Below are 25,317 nucleotides of genomic sequence, written 5' to 3' on the forward strand. Positions count from 1 at the left end.
ACTCCAGCTCGTATCTGTCCTGCCCATTTCCATGGCGTTCTGGGAGGGCTTTCCTCTCCGTCTGCCCTCCTCGTCCCCGCCCGCGGCCCATGGAGGAACCGAGGGGACAGACGATAGTCCTTCCTTCTCAGTCTACTTCGCTGTGGGCTCTGAAATCCCCACAGCCCTGCTGCTCGGGGCCACAACCCCATGTCACAGATGCTCTGTGAGGCACAGAGGAGGGAGGCCTCCTGGGGTCACCTAGCCAGCAGCCGGCAGCACCAACGTGGGCTGTTTAGTTCTCTCTGTTGATGTCGCCGCTGCTGCTCAGAGACCTTGGCCCCAACCCCTGCCAAGGGATGGCCCTAGGTGGCTTCCCTTAAGGTTGGCACCAGCTGTCTCCACTAGAGGCAGGGACTAGCCAGGATTTGCTGTGGGTCCTGGGACTCCCACACAGCTGGACCTTATGTCCCCAGCCTCCTTGGGGCTCGGGCCTTGGGGAAGAACCCCAAGGTTCTAGAAAAAAGGTTCTAGAAAAAAGCCAGGGTGAGACACAATGCCAGCAGGAATTAAGGTGTGAACAAGCAGGCAAAAGAGGCAGGGAGATAAAGTGGTCAGCACTGAACACCAGACTTCGGAAAGTCTGTATTTCTCGTTTTTTCTTTTTTTTTTCTTAAGGTTTATTTGTAGGGCGCCTGGGGGCTCCGTCAGTGAAGCATCTGCCTTCGGCTCAGGTTGTGATCAGGTCCTGGGATCGAGCCCCATCAGGCTCCCTGCTCAGCAAGAAGTCTGCTTCTCCCTCTGACCCTCCCTCCCTTGTGCTGTCTCTCTCTCTCTCCAATAAATAAATACAATCTTTTTTTTAAAAAAAGGCTTATTTATTTTAAAAAAGTTTATTTATTTGGGAGTGAGCAAGTGAGCAGTGAGGAGGGGCAGAGGGAGGGGAAAAGGCGACTGTGGGCTCAGCGCCAAGCCCCAAGCCCCAGGTGGGGCTCCATCCCACCGCCCTGAGATCAGGACTTGAGCCCAAACCAGGAGTCAGAGGCTTAACCGACCCTGCCACCAGATGCCCCAGCATTTCTGGCCTTTGAAGAGTGTAGGGTCTGGGCCTGAGTCGGGGCTGTCACCGGGAGACGGGTGTGGGTGGCTCCCGGCCCCAGCCACATCCACCCGCTTCACTGATGCCCTTGTAGGGCCCAGGCTGGGGCCTAGGACCACACTCACGTGGGTTCTGCCCCTTACACCACGGGGCTTCCCCTTTCTCCTCCCCAAGCTCACCTCGACGGTGGCAAAGGCCAAAGGGAGGGTCTGGTGACCGGCACAGGCCGGACTCAGACTCTGTCTTCCACCCCAGCGGACGCCCGGCCCCGGCGGCGCTCCCGCTGGGGTCACCGTCCCCCTACAGCAAAGGGATCAGCGCAAAGCCGCGGGTGGGGGCCCCGGTTCTGCAGCCCCGACCCCCCCCCACGGTCCCCAGGGGGCGCTGCGCGCTCACGTGTGCGGGAGCAAAGCGAAAGTCGCTCCGGCCACGCGGGGCGCAGTGGGGCGTGGGGTGCCGCCCGGGAAGCCCCGGCCCGGGCAGCCCCTCCTGCGCGCACCGCGAGCGGCGGGACCAAGCCCTTCCCGGGGCGGGTGCGCGCGGGGCTCCCGGCGTGGAGGGCCGGCGGGGCGCGCGGGCCGTCGGGGCAGCGCGGAGGCGGGCACGCCGCGGAGGGCGGGCGGGCGGGCGGGGGCCGAGCCTATAAAGGCCCGCGGGCCGAGGGGCGGGAGCGCAGCGCCCAGCCGCCGTCCGGCCCTGCTCGGCCTCCGCGAGCCCCGAGAGCCGCGCGCTGCGCCCCGCCGCGGGGCAGGCTCACACCGGAGCGGGCTCGGCGGGCCCCGGCCGAGGCGGAGGAGAAGGCGGCGGCGGCCGCGGAGGCGCTCGGGTCGCCGCCGCCCAGCGGGGGGTCCGGGCCGCGGGGCGCGGCACGTGCGACGACCCGCCCTGCGCGCCATGTCCCCCTAGCGCGGCGGCAGAGCGACCCCCGGCCGGCCCGCGGGCCCCCGGCATGGAGCGGCACGTGCTCGGCGCCGCGCTCTACTGGCTGCTGCTGCCCTTCGCGCTCCTGGCCGGTGAGTGGGCGCGGGGGCTCCGGATGCACGAGGGCTGCGTCCCGGCTCCCGACCTCCCGGGCCGGGGTGCGCGGCCCCTGCGTTCCAGAAGCGTGAGCGCGCCGGGGAGGCCGGGAGGGCGGCGGCGGGGCGGGCGTGAGGTGGCACCGGGCGCCCTCGGGTGCGGGCCGGCGAGCGCGCGGAGAGCTGCCGGGGCCTCGGCAGGGACGCGGGGGAGTCGGGGCGCGGGAGGGGCCGGTGTGCTGGGCGGGAGGCTGGAACGCCGAGGAGGGGGCACGAATCTCTTTCCCTCTTTCGTGTAAAAAAAGTGCAAACTTGCATCACGACTTCCTGACCAATCTGGGAGAAGGCGGGCTTCCTGCCTGGAGCTGTTGAATCTGGAGGCTCGGGAGCAGAACTAACGTCCGTCCGTCCCTCCGCGCCCGGCCCGGCCCCACCCCCGCGGCCTGGGGCCGGCCTGTGCTGCGGGAAGGGTACTGCAGGCGCCTCCCGGGCCTTCCCTTGCCCTGGCTCAGTCCACAGGGCCTGCCCGGCGCTGGGGGAGGAGCGGGAGCCCAGGACCCCAACACATCACAGCTCTCCGCTTGCCGGGGGCGGCAGCTCCCTGCGCTCTCCGGGCTCTTAAGCCCCACCCCCCCGCGGCCCGCCTGCCTCGTCAGTGCCCAGGGCAGAATGCCCGAGAAGGCCTTCCCCGCTTCCCCGGTCCCCCGCCCTCAGCCCCTCCACTTGGGGCCGGCTCTGCCTGCTGGGAGCTGGAAAGCAGTCTGAGTCAGGGCGCTGAGGGGAACAGGGCATGGTTTGCCTCATGCACGTCCCTCCGTTGGGTGGAAGTCCATCCGAGCGCGCTGGGTGGGGTGTTTCTTTTCTGGAAGCCCTTCCTGGGCCTCTGAACGCTCCAGGTGGGCCTCTGCCAACCTCGGGGCTAGGTGGGAGCCGGCCTCCCCCGGGGGCTGGGGCGCGGAGCGGCCTGCACTTGGGCTCCCAAACAGACTGTGTTTTGATTTGTAGCAGCGAAAGACGGTGAAACGGGGGACTTTTTGGGACAGGAATCAATGGCAAGCATTGAGGTCGGAGAGGAGGGTTTGAGTCAGCGGTGTGTGGACAGGGCGGCCCCGGGTCAGCTCAGGGGAGAGCGCGGGGTCACCTGGCCCGTTCTCCGTGCCGGCTGGCTTTGCTCCTCCCGCCTCTAGACAGCCAGACGGATGGACAAGCAGCCTGGACCTTGCTGGGGGGCAGGGGGAGGGACAGTAAGCTTCTCAAAGGGCAGCTTCCCCCCTGCCCTGCAGTGCACTTGTGGCCGCCTTAGCCTGGCCTTGCCCGACGGGAACCCGGGAGGCGGGGGGAGGCCGTGTGGAGACCACGGATGCAGATGGTAAGCTCTTCCTGTCATGGGGCACCGAGTAAATATTTTCACATCATGAACTCTCCTGATATTGTTTCCAGCCGTGCAAACACGTGAAAGCCACGACTGGCCTGAGGGCCGCACGAGGACAGGGGGTATTGCGGAGGGGGCCCCGGGGCCTGGGTGTGTTGGCCTGATCATTAGTCGGGGCTCCTGGGCTCTCCGGCCCCCCGCTGGTGCCCGTGTGGGTGCCGGGGGTGCCCTCTTCTTCTCTCGCTGCTTGTGGGCCTTACCCAAGGCAGCTGGGGAGCTTTTCAACTGCGGGTGACTAGTTCACTGTATCCTGTCCTCAGTTTCTCTGTAAACACCTAACTGCTCTCGGAGAGTCTTTTGCAGACACTGACACCCAGGCCGTGTCCCGCGCGGTTCTGTGTCCTGGTGTGGCCTCGGCTTCGGGCTTTTTCTTAAGCTGGGGGGGAGGGTCGGTGCGGTACCGACTGAGGCCGGCTCTCCCGTCCTGGGTGTCAGCAGCTCCCTGGTGACCGTCCTGCTGTCCCGCGGATGGGCAGGAGCCATGACTGCCGCTGTCCATGCCCCTCCTCATCCCGTGACGGGCTTTGGCTGGAAACGGGTCGCTCCTCGGTGTTTTGAAAGCGAGTGTGTGGATGCTGGAGAAGGCGTCCGGCTGTTAGTCATGAGTGCCCTGGGCCAGCTCCTGCCGTGGCCGTGGTGAGGGTGTGAGTCACCCCGGAGTGCCCCCCGCTCACCCCACGCCAGTCCCCAGACAGTCTGCCTGCCTCTGACCCGTGCCGGAGACCCCCCAGCTCCCCGGCAGGGACGGTGGCCTCTTGGGACAGCCCTGGGGGCAGAGGGCCCTGAGCTGGCAGCTTCTAGGGAGATGGCAGGACGCTCTGTGACTGCCTTAGACCGGGCCACGCCCTCTGCCTCTGGCCCAGCGGGGGCGACCAGAAACTGCCACCGAGGTCTCAAAGGCAGGTGGTAGAGCGTGGTAACTGCCACCGGCTCCGGGAAACCCTGCGGCGGGGCAACGTGGCTTCTCTCTGTGTGACTCCCACTGCACCCTGGGGCGTCACCTGCGCCACGCTGTCACTGAGAAGTGCTCAGAATGGGGACACTTCCTTCTTTTCATCATGACGGTCTGCGCACGCTTGTGATCAGGCAGCGAGGCCGTGAGAGCACGGGGTCGCAGGGGGTCACCGTGGAGCTCGTCCCGTTCCGCGGCCCGGCTCTGCGGGTGCCCGGAGCTGGGTGGCCGTGGAGCTGGGGGTGGCGGCGGCGGGGACAGGGCAGTGAGTCAGCCGGTCTGAGCGGGCCGGGGAGCGGGACCTCAGGTGTGTGCGTGCACCTGTGCGTGCGTGGAGGAAGGGGCGGGATCCTGGAGGAAGGAGCTGATGACGGGTCACCCGTGGTCACCCCACAGGCAGGGGGACATGGAGAGCTCCGCGCGGGCCTGGTAGGGTCCTGCAGAGGAAGTGTCTTCTCTGGGGGTGGGAGGAGTCCCCGGCTCAGATCCTGGCCCCCAGGGCTGCTTCCTGGGCGTCTCCCGTTCTGACCCAGCATGAGATCTGCTGCGGGTGCTCAGAGGCGGAAAGAAGGAAGGGCAACTTCTTCACTCCACCTTGCCGGGCCCCAGGGCCGCCCCACGGGCCACCTTCTGGGGTGGGGTCCCCAGACGCGCCGGCCCCCCAGAGGGCGGCGGAAGCCCCTTCACCACCACCGCCTTGGGGCTCAGGGGGAGCGTCCGCCCGCAGGAAGCCCCCCCCCCCCCCCGCCACTCTGGTTCTCAGAGACCCCCTTTGCTTTAGAATTCAACAAAATGCCGGTCTTTCCTGGGTTACCGCTTTTAGAAATACGTAAACATGGTTTATGTAGATTCTTTTTTTTTAACGTTCTACTTTTTTGGAAGAGAGCGAGGGGCGGAGGGACAAGCAGTCCCCCCGCCGAGCGCAGAGCCCCGGCGGGATCCCAGGATCCCAAACCCAGAGGCGGAGGTTCAGCTGACGGAGCCACCCAGGCGGCCCCAGTAGCTTCTTTGTTTTTAACGTGGTCGCTCTTTTTCCTTCTGGTTTGCAAAGCCCGTCTGGACTTCCTCGCAGCAGATGCTTCAGGCTTCCAGAAGCCTCCGGCCTTTCCTGGGGGGCCGCCGTGTGGGCGAGGCGGTCGGGTGGTGGGTGGGGCCTGGGAGGACCACCTGCTCGCTTGCCCCTGAGCTCTTGACTTCTGAATTTCCCTGAGTTGTTTTCTTGATGGGGGTGGGCGGCTCGTCCTGAAATCCCGCAGGTAGGACAGGGGGAAGCTGGGCAAGAAACGTCTTCTGTCCCGGAGCAGGTGAGCTTCACACCTGCTGGCGCGAGGGTCCCTCGGAGGGGACGCGGGGGGGCGGGGGTTGACTCTGGGAGGCGTAGCTGACTTTGCAGGATGAGTCTGTGTCCTGCTCTGAACCTGCCAGGCCCTCACCACTCTCTGGGCTGCAGCTTCCTCGCCTGTAAACTAGATAATAAAAGCTGGAAGGCGGCTCCCAGAGTCTCTGATCTCTGTGGTGTCTCGGGCTCTGGGGGGGGCGGCGGGCCTCCCACACACAGTCCTCACGGGCCAGGAGCCCCAGAGCGCTTTCCCATATGTGCCGCGCGGCACGCCTGAGTGCCGGCGGCCCGCAGCCCGTTCGGGGGTCTGGGGAGCTGCGTGGAAGGGCCGCCCACCCTGGGGCTGCCCCACCAGCCGCGGGCCTTCCCAGGAAGGGGGGTGCGGTGTGCGGGGCGGGCTGGCCCACAGCCACCGTGCAGGGCCCACCTGCGCCGGTTCTGGAGCGTTTCCCAAATTCATTCAAGCATTCCCTCATGCGGGTCTCGTGGGACAAGCTCTGGACAGGAGCCAGGAGCCTAAGTTCTGTGTGGGGACTAATGCTGTGGGGGGGCAGGGCTCCTTCCCCGTTTCTATCGAGACTGTGCTCTCCTTGGCTGTCGGGGGTCATCTGGGGGTCTGTAAGTGGCTTGTTGGGTTAAGCGCAGAGGGGAGGAAGACAGAGCAGGAAACCACACCGTAGGAACAGAGTCCAAACAGAGTCCAAGCCCCGGCACGGCAGGATTCGGGGCTGAGCAGGGGCTGGGCAGGGCTGGGGGTGCCGAAGGCCTGGGGAGGAGGGCCGTTGGCAGCTAGGCCAGGGAGGTGGTCCCCTGTCTGGAAGGAGCTGAGCAGCCTGCAGTGGCCTGGTGGCTGGGGGCCTGCGGGGCTGGGGTGCTGCGTCCTTTCTAGGCTCTTATCCCCTAACGGTGGCAGGTGGGGGGGGCAGTCGGGGTGGAGGCTTCCCGTTTTGATTTTCCGTTTGCTTTTAAGTACACAAATCCTACGTGACTGCTTTCCGTGGAACAGTGGCATTTCCATCAGATAAGGCAAAGCTCCCTCCCTAGCCCTGAGCCCGTCTCCCCCAGGTGCTTTGGAAGGAAGTGTCCCTCGGCCTGGCCAACCCCCAGTCCAGGCATAAACAGATGTGCCCTGGGGGATGCACCCCATGGCTCCGTGTTCCCTCTGTCCCCTCTGTGAAGGAGGCCCTCGGTTCCTGTGGCCCCTGATTATGGGGCGTATGGGTGCCTCCCCAGTCTGGGGAACCACACCCGCGCTGTCCTGGGGAGCCCCTTGCGGGGATGGAAGCCAAGGAGCTTCCCGTTCTGTCCGGGAGCCCGTGAGGCCGCGACCAGGCAGCAGTTCTCGGCCCTGGGGGGAAGCCACCCACTCAGGGATGCGAGAGCCGCCCCGCGTGCTGGGGCCACGGTCCCGGCCACACCGGGCCCTGGGTGACGCCAGGGCACCCTCAGGCCGACGTGCGTGGCCTCCTGCCTCCCTGCAGCCGTCTCGCGGGGACTTTGCTGAGTGGGGTGGGTCAATTTTTCTGGTGTGTTTTAATGACATAATTATAGGGAGTATTTTTAGGTTCCCCCTAACGGGCTGGCTGTTTACCGGGCTCGGTGTGCGCTGTTTTTCTCCTTAAGTATATATAGTCAGGGTCACTTGTCCTTCCCTGGGCTCAGGCTAAAGAGGGACCGGCCGCCTCAGCCACCCCTGTGGTTTCCTCTGCCAGCGAAGGGCGGCTGAACCGGCCCTAGAGCCAGCCGGCTGCGCGGTGGGGACGGGGCCTCCCAGTGGGGGGGCCCGCCCCGCGCCTTGGGTGCGGGGCTCATCCCTGCGGCGCTCCCGGCCCGGCCAGCCTGGCCCCGCAGGGCCCCGGTGGGAGCTCGCTCATCCCTCCCCAGCTCGGAAAACGGAGCTCACTCTTCAGGCCTGTGGGAGCCACCGGAGGCCAGATGGGGGGTCCCCAGGCAGGTGGCCCCCAGGAGGAGCCTCCGCGGCCCAGGTCTGGATGCGTCGCCCGCTGGACCCAGCAGGGCCTGTGACGAGCAGCCCCTCCCTCCCCGTGCAGACATTTCCACCAGCCCCTACCCCCTCGCTCACGGATCTGATTGGTCCCCGTGGCTGGCGCGCCGTCTAAGCGCGTTGCTGTGACCACATGCGAGGGAGCCTTTTTTTTTTTAGGATTGACTTATTTATTGAGAGCGCGTGCTGGTGGGGGTGCAAGGCTCCAGTGGGGGGGACAGAGGGAGGGATCAGGCAGACTCCCCGCTGGGCCGGAGCCCCATCCCCGGCCCTGAGATCCCCACCAACCACAGCGGAGCCACCCAGGCACCCCTAAAGGGAGCTTTTAAAGGGAAATGAAATGGGCCATTGCAGGGCCCTGCTTAGCTGGTCTCTGATTTTCCCTTTGTGTGTGCGGTGACCTGGGACCCGGATCCTTGAGGGCACTCCAGAGGGCCAGGCTCTGTGTGGAGGCGGGTCTGTGTCCCCAGGCCACGGGGTGCACTCACGCTGTCCCACAGAGGAGCAGCTCGCCCCTGCGCCCCCGTGACTTTAGCTGCCATTCCATGAGAGCAAATGCCCTGGGTTAGCGGCTGCCCAGCCCCCAGGGAATTGCACCTGGAGCCCCAGACCTCGCTCCAGCCTCCCCTCCTGCTGACGGGTCCCTCAGGCACAGACGCCTGCACCGAGTCTCTGACTCACGCGCCCCCGCAACAACCTCTGCTCGTGTTCCTGGGTTTGGTCGTGCACGCTCCCACGGTCGCCCATCCGTGGCTTTGGTCTGTGTCCCTGACACCAGGTGACCCTTGCCCCCTTCAGGGTCTCCTCTTGGGATGTGCCTTGAAAAGTCGCCTGCTTAAAAAACACTGGGGTGCGCGTCTTATCTCTGACTTGCGGGTGTGCTTTCGGGGTCTAGACTCCAGGCTCTTCGTCAGCCCGACGCGCTGCAGGTTGTCCTGCCTACGGCTGTGCCGGTTCCAACCCTTCGACGGGCGGCGGCTGAGAGCAGGGGTCTGTGGCGTCCAGTCCCCGGAGCGGCCCGCACGGCTGGGTGCCGTGCCTCCCCGGGGCTGCCTGGCAGATGCAGGACGTGTCCTTTGGTGGCTGGAAAGGGACACTGCTGTGACCAGCCAGGCCTCCCCTGTCCCACAGACGCTGCCTTTGTGCACGGCCTGTCTGTTGTTCCTCCTCCCGACTCTCCCCGGGATAGCGTCCCTGCAGTCACGTTCTGAGTCCAGGACAGGGTGACCCGGGGCCTGCGGACGCTGCTCACAGTGTCCCCCTTCGGTCCTCCTGCCCCCTGCCCCGCCCCCACGAGCTCCTAGCGCTCCCGGCACCTGTCGGCGGGGGAGTCCTTGCCCAGGGCTGCCCCGGCTCCGGCCTCTTGTGCCTCCTGAACTGGCACAGGCCCGCGGGCAGGGGTGTGTGAGCAGAGCCGCCGGAGACCTGTCCGCTGGGTGCCATTGGAGGGTGCCCTCGGATGCTCCCGGTGACGGGGGTCACACCTACCCACTGGCTCCGGAGCCCTGTGTGGTGACACTTCCTGTCCTCCCTGAAACCGTGTCCCAGACCTTACCAGCGTTAGCGGGCACCTTGCCGGCCCAGGGGGCGGTGGGCGGGGCGGGCGGTAACCCCCGAGGGTCAGGAGCAGGGGCGAGTGGGGGCCCGCGCAGGGGGCTGTGGTGATCCAGGGACCGTGGCCTGGGGGCCCCGTGGGGACCTTCCGCAGTGGGCACCAAGCTTGTCGCTCTCACCTTGGCAAGGTCACTGTCATCCCGGCGACGGGTGAGTGCGACCTGCTGAGTGACTCTAGCAGCATGGAAGCCACAGTGGGCGCCTCGTCTGCGCCGGTGGCCCCACGCGGGCGCCTGCACACTGGGGGTGGGTGGAGCCGCGGGTCCTGTGTCCCTGTGTCCCGTGCCTGAGGAAACGGGGAGGACGCCAGGCCCTCCTCCCCTGAAGACCCAGCACCCACCCGTCGGTCCGGCCCTCTGAGATTGCAGGGGAGGCTCCCCAGGCAGGCTCATTCGCGGCGGTGGGGGGCGCCTGGGGGAGGCAGCCTGCACTCCGCTCCCCTCCGCCCGCCACCACCCCGCCACCACCGGTCCTCTCCTCCTCCTCCTCATTCCCCCCATTGCCCCCGAACTGAGAACGCAGTGTGCAGAGCTCGTGCCCCCAGGTCCCCGTCCTCCACCGGCAGGGCCTTTTGGGCCCCCCGCCTGCGCGCCCAGGCACCCTGTGTGGAGGGGAAGCTGAGTCACGCGCCAGAGCGGGGCGGGCTCCTCGGAGGGCTCGCTGGGAGTGGAGGGGCCGGACAGGCTGCGGGCCCCTTGGGTCGGAGCGTGACTGAGAGACGCTGCTGGCATGCTGAGGGTCCAGGAGCCCCCGCACCCCCTTCGTGTCTGCAGGGGCTGGGAGCAGCGCCCTGTGGCCCCTGTGGGGAGGGCGGTGAGGCCAAGGGGCTAGCCAGGAGCAGGCATGTCCCAGTTGGTGGCCTCAGGAGCTCCTGCCTTTGCCCAGGGGGACTTGAGGCCGCGGGCAGGGCTGCGGTTGGTTCGTCCCAGAGGGAAGGAGGTGGCTGCGGCGTCCCGGGACCCGCCGACTGGAGGAGCCGGAGCTCTGCAGCCTGTGGGCTCCCTCCGGCAGGGCCTCAAGGTCCGGGCACGGCTCCTGGGGACACGGGGCCCGCAGCCCATGTGGCGCTTCCCGTCGCTGGAGGCCAGTTTCCTCGTCCGGCTGCTGTCGGTGGTGCTGGCCGGAGGCGGGGCCGCAGGGGCCCACGCGGCTGTCCGGGACGCCAGGCGGGGGAACACGGCCCCAGCAACCTGGCTGGCCACCCGGTGCTGGGACCGGGGTTCCTGCCCCTCTTCCCGGTTCTGACCGCGGGTGTGGCTGTGAGCCCTGGAGCCTCACGGCACCAGACCCCAGAGTCTTGGCAGCGGCGGTTTGGTCATGCCGGTGGCCTTGTGGGGAGTGAAACCTCCCTCCAGGATGGCCCCGGGGCAGCAGCGCGGCGGTCATGGCTTGTGGTACTTCTGTGGATCCGTGTCCTGCCGTAGCCCCGCCCTGTGGCCCCATGCGTGCAGGCAGAGTGGGGGCCCTGGGGGGTCCTTGGGACCCCAGCTGACTTCTGCCCCGCCCTGGATGCTGTCAGTGGGGGGCTCCCGGGAGCAGCCACAAGGGACTCGGGCTCACGCGTGTCTGCCGTGCGTGTTCTCGGACCCGTGGTCTGCGACGCCGCCTGCGAAGCCAGGGGCAGCTCCTCCATGTGGGTCCTCTTGGACCCAGCTCCGAATCTGGCTCTGCTGCCGGGGCCCTGGGATGAGGGACGCAGCCTCTCTGGGCCGCGAAGGCCTCTCCTCGGGAAGTGGAGCGTACCTGCCTGATGGGCGCAGGCGGGCCCTGGGGCAGGTGCTCAGCACCAGCCGCTGCCCCTCCGTCCAGGGGCCTCCCCGTGCCCTAGCTGCGAGCTGAGCGCCTGCCCCGCTGGCCTCGTGGCCCTCCGGGTGACCCGCGAGGTGCGTGGGCCAGGGGAGCCTTGTGAAGTTGACTTGGGAGGCGAGGAGGTGCCGCCTCCCGCGAGCCCTCACCGCCTCAAGCTGCCTGTGCACCGAGGAGCCCGTGACTCACCCCTGCCGGCGGTCCCACGCTGGGGGGGCTGCACCCGCGTCCCACAGAGCCCGGCTCTAATTAGGGTGCTCTTCACCAGGGCCCTCCAAGCACGTCCGTGCTCTCACCGGGCAGGAATCTGGGGCAGCTTGGTGACGTTCCAGAGCCCAGGTGGCAGATGGTGGGGTGAAGACACCCAGCTTCAGGCCCCCCTGGGCGGGGACAGTGGAACCTGCCGGGTCTGGCTGAGTCACGGCGGCTGGGCGCTCCCACGGGACAGCAGCAAGGACATGTCGTGGCTGACGTTGTGGGCTGCTGGCAGGATGGTTCTTCCCAGCTCGGGGTGTGTGTGGCCCGGGGAGGGAGGGAGTGGCCGGGGCGGGCGTGTCTCTGTCCACGCACAGAGCCCTCGCTTGGAGTGGTGGGTGCCCCGACAGCTGGGGAGTTTTCGGGTGCCCTCCTAGAAGGAGGATGCCTGGCCCTGTACACTGGGGACCATTTCCAGCCTTGGCCGGGAAGCTCTAGGACAGAGGGCTCGGCCTTGCAAGACAACTCCCTGCTCTCAGGCTGGGGTTCAGAGCTGGTGATGGGAGGTGCGAGGCGGCAGCGGCCCGTGAGGCTGGCCCCCTCCACCCGCCGTGTGCCCACCGTGCTCGTCCTCTGAGGCGGCAACCAAAGAATCAGCTTGAAGAGGACAAGCACGTTCCAAGTCCCACGGCTGGAATGGACGGTGCCTGGAAGTCGGCTCCGGGGCCCAGGGGCTGGTCAGGACTGGTGTGGGTGGGGCTGGCCTCGGGGCACCAGGGACCCGGGGCTGGTGCGGCAGGGATGGGCGGCGGGCGGTGCCCATGGCAGGTACCTGTCGGGCTCTTGCAGGATCCCACCAGACCCAGTCTGTGAGGAGGGACTCGTGCGGAGTGGCGGGGGGAGGGAGCCCCCCAGCGGGGCTTATGTGTCTGCTTATGGTGGGATGTCCCTGTCCTCAGGCCCCCCAGGTGGAAGGACAGCACGGGGGAGGCGTGGAGAGGAGGTTCCTGCCCACCCAGCCGCTAACTCACTCTCCCCAGACCTCAGCGCTTTCTCGCTGGCAGCCGCGGCCGCTGGAGGAGATGACCCTGAGCCCCACGGCCCTTCTGTTTGTCTGTGTGTTAGCCCGGACTCTCGGGATGTGGCAGCCTGGGGCAGGGCTGGCCTGATGCCGCAGAGTCCTCGCTCCTGCCCCGCCCCTTGTAGGAGCCAGAAGGGCCTGGAACAGTGGTGGTGTGCGGTGGGGAGGGGGGCAGTAAGGCCTGGTTCTGGCCCAGGGCTTCCCGGCACTGGACAGCTGGCCTAGTCTCCCAGACCTGCCGTTGCTCTCGGGCTCACACAGTCCCCAAGGGGGCATCAGCCGGCACGCTTCGCATTCACAAAGCAAACTGGTGTCATACCCCTCAGCGGCCCCCCGTTCCCAGGCCACCAGGTCAGGGATAGATCCTTGAAGGCCGAGGCAGCCCCAGCATTTTCTGACCCGCCCATCGAGGGTGATGGCTGCCCCCGGACGCTCCTGGCTCAGGGTCCAGCTGAGGCCGGGGTGGACACGAGCCGGCCAGCTCCTCCCTGCTGGGAAGGGCCCATCATCCCCGGGCCTCCCCTGGGACCGAGGCTCTGACCCTCGGAAGCGGAGCTGGCCGGCCGCAGCTGCCCCCAGACGCCAGGCTGAGTGAGCCCTCCTGCCTCCCAGGCGCCCCTTCTCCACGACCTCTCAGGACCCTCTCGGGCGTCTGCCGCTGGCTGCATGGTTGGGAATTAGATTAGTTTCCATAAAAACAGGATGCAGTGGGTGAGCCAGCCGCGTGCGCCTCTTTTTCCAGGAACTGAACGTATGGCTCGGGCCAGGCCAGCCCTGTCCCTGCCTGCCGTCGCCCCCAGGGTGTGGGGACCTCCGCTGTGCTCTTGCCCAGGGCTCTGGGGCGCTTCCTCCAAGCCCAGGAGCCGGTGCTGCCCCTGGGCCCTGGCTTGGCTGGGCTGCGAAGGGGGGCGGTCCTGGGCCCTGGCCTGAGACGACACCAACCTTCAGGCTGCGGGTCCCACTCTGCAGACCTTGGTCTGGTGGGTCCGACGGACTAAGGAGGCCGTGAGGGGCTGGGCAGGGGGCACGACGGTGGCGCTTGCTGTGGGGACGGAAGCCGGAGCCGCCCTGCAGATTCGGGGGGGGGGTGGTCCAGCCTGACGCTGTCGCTCACTGGCTGAGTGGCCGTAGCCTGTGACTTCCCGTCGGGGCCCCTCCACAGGGATGTGTTAGCGCAGCTCGGCCCCAGTGCGTGGCGCGTCGGGGATCTGAGATGTGGGGGGGGGCGGGGGGTTCCAGTGACACCCGTGGCTTCCCGTCCCCACTGCAGGCTTGGGCTTCCGGCCTTAGGCAGGAGGAGGGGGTGTGGCCGGGGCCTCTGACTTCTGGTCCCTCAGGAACTCAGGCTCAGCCGCCATGGGCTCGCAGGACCCCGCCGCCCCCCTGCTTGGAGGCTCCTTGTTCCTTTACCAGACTACAGCTGCGGCCCGAGCACCTGCCTGCGAGTGACCGGGATGGAGTCCCCGAGCCCAGCAGGACTCTTTCCCGGGCTGTCCTGAAACCCACGAGTGTTTCTCCTGGAGGAGGGAGAGGGACAGAGGGCGGCTGACCGTCACCTGCACCTCACGAACCCCCGCGGCAGGGCACACGCCGGCCCGGGGCGCGGACACCCGAGCTCCACGCTCTCTGCGCTACCCTGTGTCCAATCTCCGCGCGGACAAAGGGGACGGGGGTGTCGGGTGGGCCGGTGGGGACGGGTCACACGCGGGGGGGCAGAGCCTGGACGCTTAAGGCAGAGTGGGCTGGGTCCCTGCTGCAGCGGCCGGTGTCAGGGGAGGACGGTGCTTCCCTGGGTTGCGCTTGCAGAGAGCGTGGGGCCCGTCCCCCCCGAGCCCGCAGCGGAGCCTGGCGGCCGGCCTGCTGTCACCGTGTGGAATGTGACCCCGGGCGGGCTCGCCCAAGCGGCAGGACCGGCAGGACGGGGACGGATGGACACCCTTCCCGGGGAGCGCTGTTGCCCTTGTTCAGGCAAGACGGCGGGGCCCGGCGGCCGGGATGCGGGTGGGAGTGGGGGGTGTCGCGGTCCTGAACCTGCTTTCCACAGGCTGCCCGGAGAACTCCTCTCCCGGGGCCTCCCCTCGGCCCTGGGGGCTTGCGTCCAGGTGGCTCCCGGACGGTCGTCTCTTTGCTCACGGGCCGCTGACTTCAGCGCGACCAGCTTCCCCGGGTCACGGCAGAAGCCGCCGCACCCAGCCCCAGCACCGTTCCACACGCCTGTCCTGAGTCGGCACACCCCGGGCTTTCTGCCACGTCCCCTGACCTCTTGCCTTGTGACGCAGACTGGAGAGGACGTCTCAGGTTCCCCCCGCGTGACCTGTTTCTGGTCCTCACACTGGCCTCACAAGGGGCTGGTTCGTGGCCTGTGCTCTGGGGACAGCTCCACGCTGGTGTGGGGGGGGTGTCTGCTGGGGAAAAAGGTGGTCATGGGGCCTTTGCCTGTTGTTGTCCCATTTCTTTTTTTTTTTAAAGATTTTTGTTTATTTATTTGACAGAGAAAGAGATCATAAGTAAGCAGAGAGGCAGGCAGAGAGAGTGAGAGGGAAGCAGGCTCCCTGCCGAGCAGAGAGCCCGATGTGGGACTCAATCCCAGGACCCTGAGATCATGACCTGAGCCGAAGGCAGCGGCTTAACCCACTGAGCCACCCAGACGCCCCTGTTGTCCCATTTCTAAGAGGGAGACCAAGGCCCAGCATGGGGAAGGTGGGGCCAGGACCTGAGTCGGCTCCCGCTGGGCAACCATCCGCCCCTGCCCGGCCAGTGACCCCGCCCCCGCCCGGCAGCAGGAGGTGGCCAGGTGGCATTCCTCTGTCCTGCTGGGAAGGGCCCCCAGAGAGCAGGGCCGACCGGGCCCAAGCCGGACTGGACAGGCTGGGACTCGGGGTGCTGTGGGCTGGCTGAGTCACAGGGTGAGGCTCTGAGTCAGCACCCCAACCCTGAGCCCCAGGCCCAGAGCTGGGGAGATGTGGCCCCTGGCCAGCCTGGGGTGGACCCCCACGTTTGGAAGGGCAGCCCTGGCCCTGAGAGGGTACCGCGGGAAGGTGTGGAGTGACCCAGAAGCTGCCCTACAGCTGGGCCGCCCCGGTGACCCCCACTGGACGCTGTCTCTGTCCTGAGGCTGGGGGAGAAGGTGCTCGCAGGAAGGCAGCCTGCGCTAGAGGATAAGGGGACCCCGCCGTGCCGGGAAGAGAAGGCCGTGCCCTTGGAGGGGGCATCCCAGGTCACACTGTCAAGGTGGACACACGTGTTAGAAGAGTGGCCTGGGGGTGCCTGGGGGCTCGGTCCGTTAGACGGTGATGCTCAGTCTCTGCTCAGGTCGTGATCTCGGGGTCGTGGCTTCAAGCCGCACGTGGGGCTCCTCGCCACACCCAGAGCCTGCTTCTCTCTCTCTGCCCTCCCCTCATCCACACTGGCACGCTGTCTCTACAGTAAATAAATCTTTTTTTTTTTCTTTTTTTTTTTATTAGACAGAGATCACAAGTAGGCAGAGAGGCAGGCGGAGAGAGGGGAGGAAGCAGCCTCCATGCCGAGCAGAGAGCCCGATGCAGGGCTCGATCCCAGGACCCTGAGATCATGACCTGAGCCGAAGGCAGAGGCTTAACCCACTGAGCCACCCAGGCGCCCCTACAATAAATAAATCTTTATAAGAAACCAAAGACAGGGCGCCTGGGTGGCTCAGTGGTTTAAGCCGCTGCCTTCGGCTCGGGTCATGATCTCAGGGTCCTGGGATCGAGTCCCGCATCCGGCTCTCTGCTCTGAAGGGAGCCTGCTTCCCTCTCACTCTCTCTGCCTGCCTCTCTGCCTACTTGTGATCTCTCTCTGTCGAATAAATAAGTAAAATCTTAAAAAAAAAAAAAAAAAAAAAAAAAAGAAACCAAAGACAGGTGTGGCCGGTCGGTCGAGACGAACGGTCATGGTCTTGCTCCTGAGTTGGAAGAAGGATGTGCTGCGTCCTTTGGGTCTCGAGGGAATCTTCTGAAACGGGGGTTCTGAGTCCATCGGGCTCATTCCCGGTCCCGGAGAGCTGGAGAACTTCCCGGGTGATGCCAGTGGCCTGGCCTGGGAACCTGCTTTAAGGACCGTGGCTGGACACTGCGGGTCAGGGTCAGTTCGGGTGCAGTGAAGAACGTGACGGAAAACACTGCAGCCGGCCAGCCGGGGGAGGGCCCAGGCTCCGGTGGCTGAGACTCCGCGTGGGTGACACGCCGCCTTCCTCGGTCTCCCGAGAGCATTTCTACCCCAGGGCCTTTGCAACTGGACCATCCTCTGCAGGATCTCTGGGCCCAGGTCCCATCTGCCCCCAAGGGAAGGGCTTCCGGGAGGCTGTCCTGGCTCCCGCGGGCTCGTTTGCATGACCAGTTCCTTCTCGGCCCGCGTCTCTGTGCCCCGCAGCTGCCCACTGCTGCCCCCGGGACACCGTGCACCCGGAGGCGGCGCTCCGGCTCTCGCGCCCTTGTCCCTGGCCGCAGCCTGAGCCTCGCACGCCACGGGCTGGGCGGTGTGTGGACCCTCGTTCTGACTCGCTGCCCGGGCTGCTGGTGCTCACCCCGGGGTCCCGGCGGCTGCCCGTGGGCCACTGTCGAGGGTGTGGGACGGCGGCCCTCCAATGCTGGACGGTGGGGTCTATCCCTGCGTGAGGGGCCAGGTGGCCTGCACCTGCGGGGGGGACGGGGTGCCCGGCTCAGGCAGAGAGGCCCCGTGTGCTGTGGCCTCGTGACACGTCATTCCAGTCAATCAGCCCGGAATTCGGCGCGGGGGTGGGGTGGCTGCAGCGTCTGTGTTTACTCACGACGTCCCTCCGTCCCTCCGTCCGTCCGCTCCGATCAGCTTGGCTCTCGAGGGCTCTGGACTGTCGTATCAGCCCGAGGGCTTGAGGGCTTGTCTGCGACCCGGGGCCTCACCGCACGCTCAGAGGCCCCAGGCCTGGGTGACGAGGGGGACAGGGGGACACGTGCTTCCATTCTGTGGACGGTTTAGTCCGTATTCTGGTTTTCGAGCGCACGTGCGACGGGGGAGGGGCAGAGGAGAGAATCTGCGGCCGATTCCGTGCTGAGCGCAGAGCCGAGGCGGGACTCGACCCCAGGACCCTGAGGTCATGGCCTGAGCTGAAATCGAGCGTCACTCCTCTAACCGACCGACCACAGGCGTCCTCTTCTCCTGGAGCCCGTGATGCTCTAGAGAGCCCCCCACCGAGCTGACCCGCCGCCGTGTCCGTGTCCTAGACCCTCGGTCACCGGCGAGGGCAGGCCTGCAGCCGCTGCCCCACGTTCTAGATGACGCAGCAGGGGTCCCAGGGGAGTCACGCCCCCCAGCCAGCCAGCCCGCCCCCTCCCGCACCTCCGAGTGCTCTCTCCCACGAGGAGGGAGGGTGTCGCGGGGCACGCTGGCGTCCTCCCCTGGGGCTCCGGCTGGCACCCGGCACCGGCCTGAGCTGCCGCTCCCGCCCCCGGCTCTGTGCACGTCCTCACGCTGCCTGGGGCTCGGCGTGTTGGGATGTCCTTGTCTGGAGCCGACTGTCCTGTGACCGGACTCGTGGGCCAGGGACTGTCGTCCAGGGAGGAGCAGGCGGGCACAGCCGTGAGGGCGGGTCTCTGTACGGGCACACAAGGCCCCTGGCCGGCCTGGTCGGCCCGTCACTGTCTGGGGGTACGCCGCTCTGCGGGGAGCCCCATTCCTTGTGGCTAGAGGAGGCCAGCCCGTCCCTAGGAAGGACTCAGGAGAGCCGTGACCTGGTGAGGGCCCTGGGCAGGTCTGACCCAGGTGAAGACCCAGAGGGCTCTAGCCCCCAGTCCTCCGTCCCTCAGTCTGGTAGGGGGCTTCCTTTGCGGGTTGCTGGCCTTGGGGACACCGTGGTGTGAGCTCCTCCCTCACTGTGGTCCCTTCCTCGGCCAGGCCCCGAGCTCTAGGTGGCCCAGGGTGAGGGGTATTGCCAAACCGTGTCCTGGCCCACGCGGGTGGGGGCACCATGTGGGGCCGGATCCAGAAACTTCCTTCCTGGACACCCCACCCCCGCTTGTTTACCTGTGGCTGCCCCAGGTCAGAGCTCCCCACGGAATGCGGGCCCCGCCCGAGGCCAGAGCCAGGCCTGGCCCTCTGCGCAGAGCACTCCGGCGGTGGCCCGTCCTGCAGGGCGGCCGGGTGCGGACCCTTCCCGGGAACAGCCCCCGGCGGGTCCCGGGTCTGCTGTGAAGGGAGCTGCTGCTGGCCGGGCGGGTTTGGTGCCTGTGCCTAGGGTCTTCGCCATCTGAGCGCATGGTGGGGCGTCCAGGCAGCCTCCTGGGGGAGAGCACAGAGATGCTGAGCCCTCCCAATGCCTCTGCCCTGCCAGCGAGGACGGGCCTGCAGCAGGATCTGGGGGTGACCCCACTTAGGACACTTTGGGGTCGGTAGGTCTGCAAACGGTCCCCGAGGCCAGGCTGCCCGTGCTGCTCACCCACTGGCCTGCTTCCAGGCGCCCAACCTGCACGGGGCGGGGGGGGCATGCCACTCATTGGGTCCCCAGATCCCTGGGCCCCCAGGGGCCACACCCCAAGCCATGCTGACAAGAGGCAGCGCCATCCCTCTGCCCCTGCCCTCCTCCCTTCTCGGAAGCCATCTGGGACCGGGTGTGGCTGGGAGGGCGGCTGGGCCATTAGCGGTCAGGGGCTCCCGGACAGGTGAGGACCGAGGGGCAGGTCTGTGGCTGGTGCCCATGGGCTTCTTGTCCCTCTTGTGGCCACCAGCCCCCTCTTGGGCCTCGGCGCAGCTCCACGGAGCTGGTGGTACTGGGAGGGCCCGGCCGACTGCGTCCGCCCTGGCGAGTCCGTGAGCCGTAAAACCAAACGTCCTGGCCCCCTGCTGATGAAACCCTCGGCCTGCAGGCCGGAGCTCTTGGCTGGGCCCCAAGTAGGTAACACAGTGTCCTTGGTGTTGCTGCTGGGCCCCCCCGCTGTGTCTTGGGCCCCCCCCACAGGGCTGTGCAGGTTCTCCAACCCCATCCTCTGCTGACTCCGGGTCAGCTGCCTTCCTGGGAGAGGAGAGGGTCCTTGGAAGGGGCCCGAGTTGTAGAGCTTTGTAAACTGGGAAGGGCTTCGGCGCTGTTCCTTCCGCGGAGCTGGAGCTCTCCGGCCTGAGGCTGTGCCGTGCATCCCCCCGGCCCCTGAGACTGCGGGCCGTGCTGTGGGCAGGAAACCCCAAGGCCGGTGTGTGGCCAATGCTGGACTTGCTCGGGGACGGAGAGGGGACCCGGGTTAGGGTTACACAGTCCCGGGGGCATGTGCTAGAAGGTGCTTCACGGGGCGTGGAGCAGGGGTGGCCCATGGGACTGGGGGGCGGCAAGGTGCCTGGTGTTCCCTGAGGGCCTGTGGGCCTTGCTCTGGCTGCCAGTGTGGCTGGCGCGGCCCCCAGATCCCTTTCCCACCCTCTACCTTCTGCTCCTGTCCCCAGGGTGCCCGCCCGCCCACAGGGGGCTCTGCCATGTCCTGCCTTCCTGCCCTCGCCTTCTGTGACCGCTGACCTTGTCCCCAGAAGGTGGGGGACGCTGGGCTTGGGCTGCTCACTCCCGTGACCCAGGCCGACCTGCCGGTCGTCTTCTTCCAGAAAGGTGGGGAAGATCCGAACCTTTGGTAACCTCTGGGTCAGGGTCTGGGGTCCGTGTCTATATCCGGGCTTGGGGAAATGTGGCCACCCAAGTGCTGTGGAGGCAGGAGGCTCTGCCGCCGGGACAGCGATGGTGGAGGCACCAGACGGCCCCTCCGCCACGTTTCTCCGCCCACACCGCCCCCCGCCCGCTGGCTGAAGCCGGCAGGGGTGTTCATGGGTTTCTTCTCCAAGCCAAGCGAGGCAGAGCGAGCACAGTCCCCGGACACCCAGCGGGCGGCGGCGGCAAGACGTGCACCAGGACACCCCCGCCCCACCCAGCAGCTGTCACCTGGGACTCTGACCTCTTGTCCCTGGACCACCTGGCCTCCTCGGGGAGGATCTGGCTGGCAGCAGAAGGCAGGCCTGAAAGGTGTTCGCCCAGGTCCAGAGAGGCTAAGTCTCTTCTTGCCACTGCCCTGGTGCCCTGGGGACGTGGGTGACCCCTGCCCCCCCCACCGGCCTGCAGGCCCCGTGTAAGGAGCCGCATGTGTGAGCCCTTCTGTGTGTGTTCCTCTCGGTCGTCCGGCTTTGGGGTCAGTTCAGTTGGGACCGAGTGGGGACGCATGAGAACGTTCTCCTGACGGGAGGGGTCTCACGGCCAGACGCAGCGGCCCTTCTGCACAGGTGGGCCCTGGCAGCGACCGGGGAGCGAACCTTCCGGAACCTCGTGTACACTTCGGGGTGCGGATCCTGCTTCTGTTTCTGTTTGACACGTGAGGAATCTTCTGTGTGGGTGTGGGTTCTGGGTGCCCCGGGCCAGGCCCACGGTCGCCCTCTCCTGCCCCGTGCCTGGCGCCGTTCCCATGGCCGTGGTCCCTGCACTGTTGGGGTCCCCGTCCCCAGCTGAGGAAGCAGGCCGAGCGGGGACGGAACCCGCCGACCAGACTCCAGACCTTGGGCTCCCTGGTTTCGCGGAAGCCCAGAGGAGGGTGAGACCGGTTTGCTGGTCCGCAACCCACCTCCCGCCAGACCACCCAGCCCTCGGCCTCAGCCCGCGTCCCTGGGACCCAGGGGCCCAGGCCGGGTCTCAGGGCCTCACCCCAGCGGGAGCAAGTGCCCACCCTCCCTCTGGGCCCTGCCGCTGCTGGGAGGGGCTGCGGGGTAGGGGGCAGCTCTGCCCCGGCCTGGCGCTCCCCACCCCGCGTGTCGCCTGCAGGCTGTCCTGTCTAGGTCCCCTGGAACTGCACCGTTCCTGAGGGCGGGGTGGGAGCCCCGGTCCCGGACTCAGTTTCCTCATTTGCGCACCAAGGCAGCCATCCCGCCCCTCTTAGGGGCCCCGGGACAGTGCTGACCACTGTGTGCCCTCCGCCCTCTGTCCTCCTGGCCTCTCCCGGGGACGCTGTCCTTTCGGTTTCCACGCCGTTACGGGCCATGGAGTGACATCAGGGTCACTGCCCCATGTCAGCTGGGGCCCCCGTAAGCCCCTGGGGTCCCCGAGCCCACACCGGCCTTTGCCCAGAGCCATTCCACTCTGCTGCTGCTCCCTGGGGGCCGGCGCTGGCCTGTGCGTCCCGTGGGCAGCTTCCCCGGCCACATGTTGCCTGGAGCCTCCCCTCGCCAGGGCCTGGAGACTCCCGCCACCCCCAGGGTCCTTCTTGCCCTGTGTGCTGTGTCCAGCCTGCTGAGGCTCACAGCTCCGCTCCCACCGGAGGGCTGGGGTGGGGCAGGTCTGGGCCCATCTATCTGCCCCACAGGCCAGCCTCGGGGGACATGTTCCAGGAACTGTGTGCCGAGTGGGGTGTGCGCCGTCTCCCTGAGGGCCACGGGGGCCAGCGCTCTGCAGGGAATGTCCCCCCGGGCTGCGTGGGGTCCCGTAGGCTTGCTGGGCCCTCCGCCTCCCCTTCCCGACCTGGCAGTGGCTGAGACCAGGGGTCTGTGTCTCCCCGGTCCAGACCCTAGTTCCTTCACCCACAGGACCAGGGTCCGGTGGGGCGCTTGCTGGATGGGCCTTCCCGGCTCCGGCGTGCCCCGCGAGGGTCTTTAAAGGGTTAAGCATGTGCTCTGGGTGAGGGGTCCTGGCAGGAGGGAGCCCTTTCCTGCCCAGCAGGGCGCTAGCTCGGGCAAGCTCTCTCTCTCCCTCTCCCTCCCCCCACCCCCAACCTATTGTTCCTGGCGCAGGAAAAGGCATATTTCCCCCATGAGGTCACTGGCCGCTAGGTGGGGAGGTGGGAGCTGCCTGGGCACCCTGTCCCCTCCCCTCCCCTCCGGCTTGCGCCTGCCTTCTCTGCTCTGGCCTGCGGTGACCAGCCCCTCCTCTCACCTCGCCCCAGTCTTAGCTGGTCTTCAAGGCCGATGGAAAGGCCGCTGCCTCCAGGCAGCGCTCTAATGCCTGGGCCTTCTCCGCAGGGACAGGCACTTCACCCGCAGACATCCCGGGGTGCCTCGGGGAACTGGACACCTACCCCCTGGGGCAGGCAGAGACCCTCCCTTTCTTGCTGTGTCCCCATCTGCGGAGCTGTGCAGGTCGTGTGTGTTGGGTGCGTGAGTGAAGGAGGGAGTGAGGGGCTCACGGCTGCAGGGTGGGGGTCACCTGGCTGTCCCCGCGCACCGGCCACGCCCCGGCCCTCTGACCTCTGACCCTGCTGTTCCCGCTCTTCATCTCTGACTTCCTGCTTTGGGCAGATAAGCCTCTCAGAGGTGCCCTCCTGCTCAGCCAGGGTGCGGGGAGAGGACACGGGGGCTCGCCGGCCTCCACCGGCAGCCCCTGCCCCTCGGATTTGAGTTTCTGACGTCCTTGCTGGTTGTTTGTTTATGTCGGTAAAACACACAGAACATGGGGCGCCTGGCTGGCTCAGTCCCTAGGACAGGCAACTCTTTATTTCTGAATTTTACTTATTTATTCTGGAGTAATCCCTACACCCGATGTGGGCCTGAGTCCCAGGCTCTTCCCCCAGCCAGTCTGGCCGCGCACGACTCGGGATCGCGGGGCTGTAAGTTCGGGCCCCACGTGGGGTGTAGAGAGCACTTAAAAATGAAAAAGATACAGAGCATAAAATTGATCATCTTAACCATTTTTTTTTAAATTTTATTTTTTGAGAGGGAGAGCACGAGCTGGGGGAGGGGCAGAGGGAGAAGCAGGCTCCCCGCTGAGCAGGGAGGCCAGTGCGGGGCTCCATCCCAGGACCCCGGGATCATGACCTGAGCCGAAGGCAGACGCTTCCCTGACCGACCGCCCAGGCGTCCCCGTCTTCCCCAGGTTCAAGGGCGCAGTTCAGCCACGAAGGGCTTTCTCAGGACGGCTCGGCCGGGTCCACAACTCATCCCCAGAACGTGACGTCGAAGCCCTGCCCCGGCCCAGCCTGGGGCCGCTCCCGAGCCAGGCCCAGGGAATGTGAAGGAAGGAATCCTGTCCTCCCCTCCGGGCTGTGCGGTGCCTCCGGGGGCCTCCCTAGTGCCCGCACAGCAGTTGCCCTCCTGGTGTGCTCTTCCCCCCCCCCCCCCCCGTGTGCTGGATGCCCTCCCCCTGCCATGCGTGCCCCCCTCCCCCCCGTGGGTGCTCCCGGAGCGTCACGCGGCCTGGCAGGTCGCGGTGAGTGTCTCAGGGCGGGGCCTGCACGTCCGTCCTCGGGGCAGGTTAGTTGGGTGGACGAAGGACGGACAGACACACAGATGCGCGGCTGCCAGCTGGGCCGTGGGGAGGACAGACGCCGCCTCGCTGGTACGAGGGACAGGCCAGGGCTGGCGCTGTGGCGTGGGAGAGGCCGAACCTGGGCCTGGAGAGTGACCCGTTGGAAGGGACTTTAGAAGCCTTTGCCATAAATGCCTTTCCCTTCCCCTCTGCGGCTGGATCAGGTGCTGCGACACGGACTTCTGGTGAGCTGGTTGCAACCCGCGCGTGTAGTGGACAGAGGAGCCCCGTCCAGTCGGGCTCGGCCACCGTTGCCCCAGCCCCGAGCTCTGCCCCTCGCCTCACCCTTCCGCCAAGCCCTCAGGCAGGTCGTGTGAACCCCATTGTACCGACATGGAAACTGAGGCCTGGGGCACAGTGCCCACACAGACCACAAGGTCAGGCGTCTGCCTCCCTCGCTGGGGCTCCTGCTGTCCCCTCCTCTCAGCTTCTCTGCCACACCCCAGCACCTGGTCGGGGCCAGGTGGGGACAGGGGACACACAGGCCGAGGTGTGCGCAGCCCTGCTGTGACCCTAGGCCTGGGCAGGGGGCTGGGTGTTGGTGGGGTTGCGGGGGACTCCACGGCCTGGGTTCTGGGGGCCCCAGACCCTGCCCCGGCACGGCTGGTCGCGAGAAAAGGCGGGAGCAGGCTGTGGGCACGCGGGCAGCTGTCGGGTCGGCCAGGAGCCCGGCTGATGGCCACGAGCCCCACGGGTTCACTCAAGGGCGAGGTGCGCCTGTGAGGCTCCCTCGACAGCCAGCGGCATTGTGTATCCCCTGAAGCCGTAAGCTTTTATTTCACTCATTTTTTGAAGATTCATTTGTTTTAGGGAGAGACAGCCCGAGCGGGAGGGGTGGAAGGAGAGAGAGTGTCCCGCAGACTCTGCTGAGCATGGAGCCTCGTGCGGGACTCGATCTCACGACCCTGAGATCGTGACCTGAGCTGAAACCGAGTCAGATGCTTCACCGACTGAGCCCCGCAGGCGCCCCTGAAACTATGAAATTTTTAAAAAAGGAGGAAAAGTTAGCAAAGTCAGCCACCTCGTCCTTGTCTGCCCAAGGGGATGGAGGCAGGATGGCGTGTGCCCGAGACGCCCGCGGCAGAATGAGCTGTGGCTCTGAGTGGCAGGTGACTAGTGTTTGTTGGGATGCCGTATGACAGCGCGTGAGTCCTGAGATGGGACAGGTCACAGGTTAGCGGGGTTGCTCTGGCTGCAGGGAGCTGGCATCCGGGCGGGAGAGGAGAGGTAACGGGGTGGGGGCAGTGTTGAGCGCAATACCACAGGCAGGGTGTCAGAATGATGCTTGGCCGCGTGGGCTGGGGACCACGGGGGGCTTGATGTCTGGGGCGATGTTAGGGACTTGATGTCGATGTGGTGTGGGGGGCGATGTTAGGGGCGATCAGGTGGTGATTTTAGGGGTGATGCTGGGGGGCAGTGTTGGGGATGATCGGAGTGACGTCTGGGGGTAATTTTGGGGGCAATGTTGGGGATGATCGGGGTGTCTGGGGGTAATTTTGGGGGCAGTGTTGGGGATGATCGGGGTGACGTCTGGGGGTAATTTGGGGGGCAATG

At 66.7% G+C, this 25,317-nt stretch overlaps 1 protein-coding gene across 3 annotated transcripts in view; it reads left to right on the plus strand.

Annotated features, from left to right (window-relative positions):
- The first annotated feature begins 1,751 nt into the window (after window positions 1–1,751).
- Window positions 1,752–25,317, plus strand: part of PIEZO1 (piezo type mechanosensitive ion channel component 1) — a 48,743-nt gene continuing 25,177 nt past the window's right edge. For 2 of the 3 annotated variants that reach the window (XM_045986918.1, XM_045986921.1), the window contains exon 1: window positions 1,752–2,091. In XM_045986918.1, coding sequence (XP_045842874.1) covers window positions 2,028–2,091 — 64 coding nt within the window. In that variant the 5' untranslated portion in view covers window positions 1,752–2,027. Of the gene's footprint in view, window positions 2,092–24,905; window positions 24,937–25,317 lie in introns of those variants that run through there. The other variant, XM_045986919.1, reaches the window with a different exon arrangement.

The sequence above is a fragment of the Meles meles genome, chromosome 19 (assembly GCF_922984935.1).
Source record: "Meles meles chromosome 19, mMelMel3.1 paternal haplotype, whole genome shotgun sequence".
Taxonomy (NCBI): Eukaryota; Metazoa; Chordata; class Mammalia; order Carnivora; family Mustelidae; genus Meles; species Meles meles.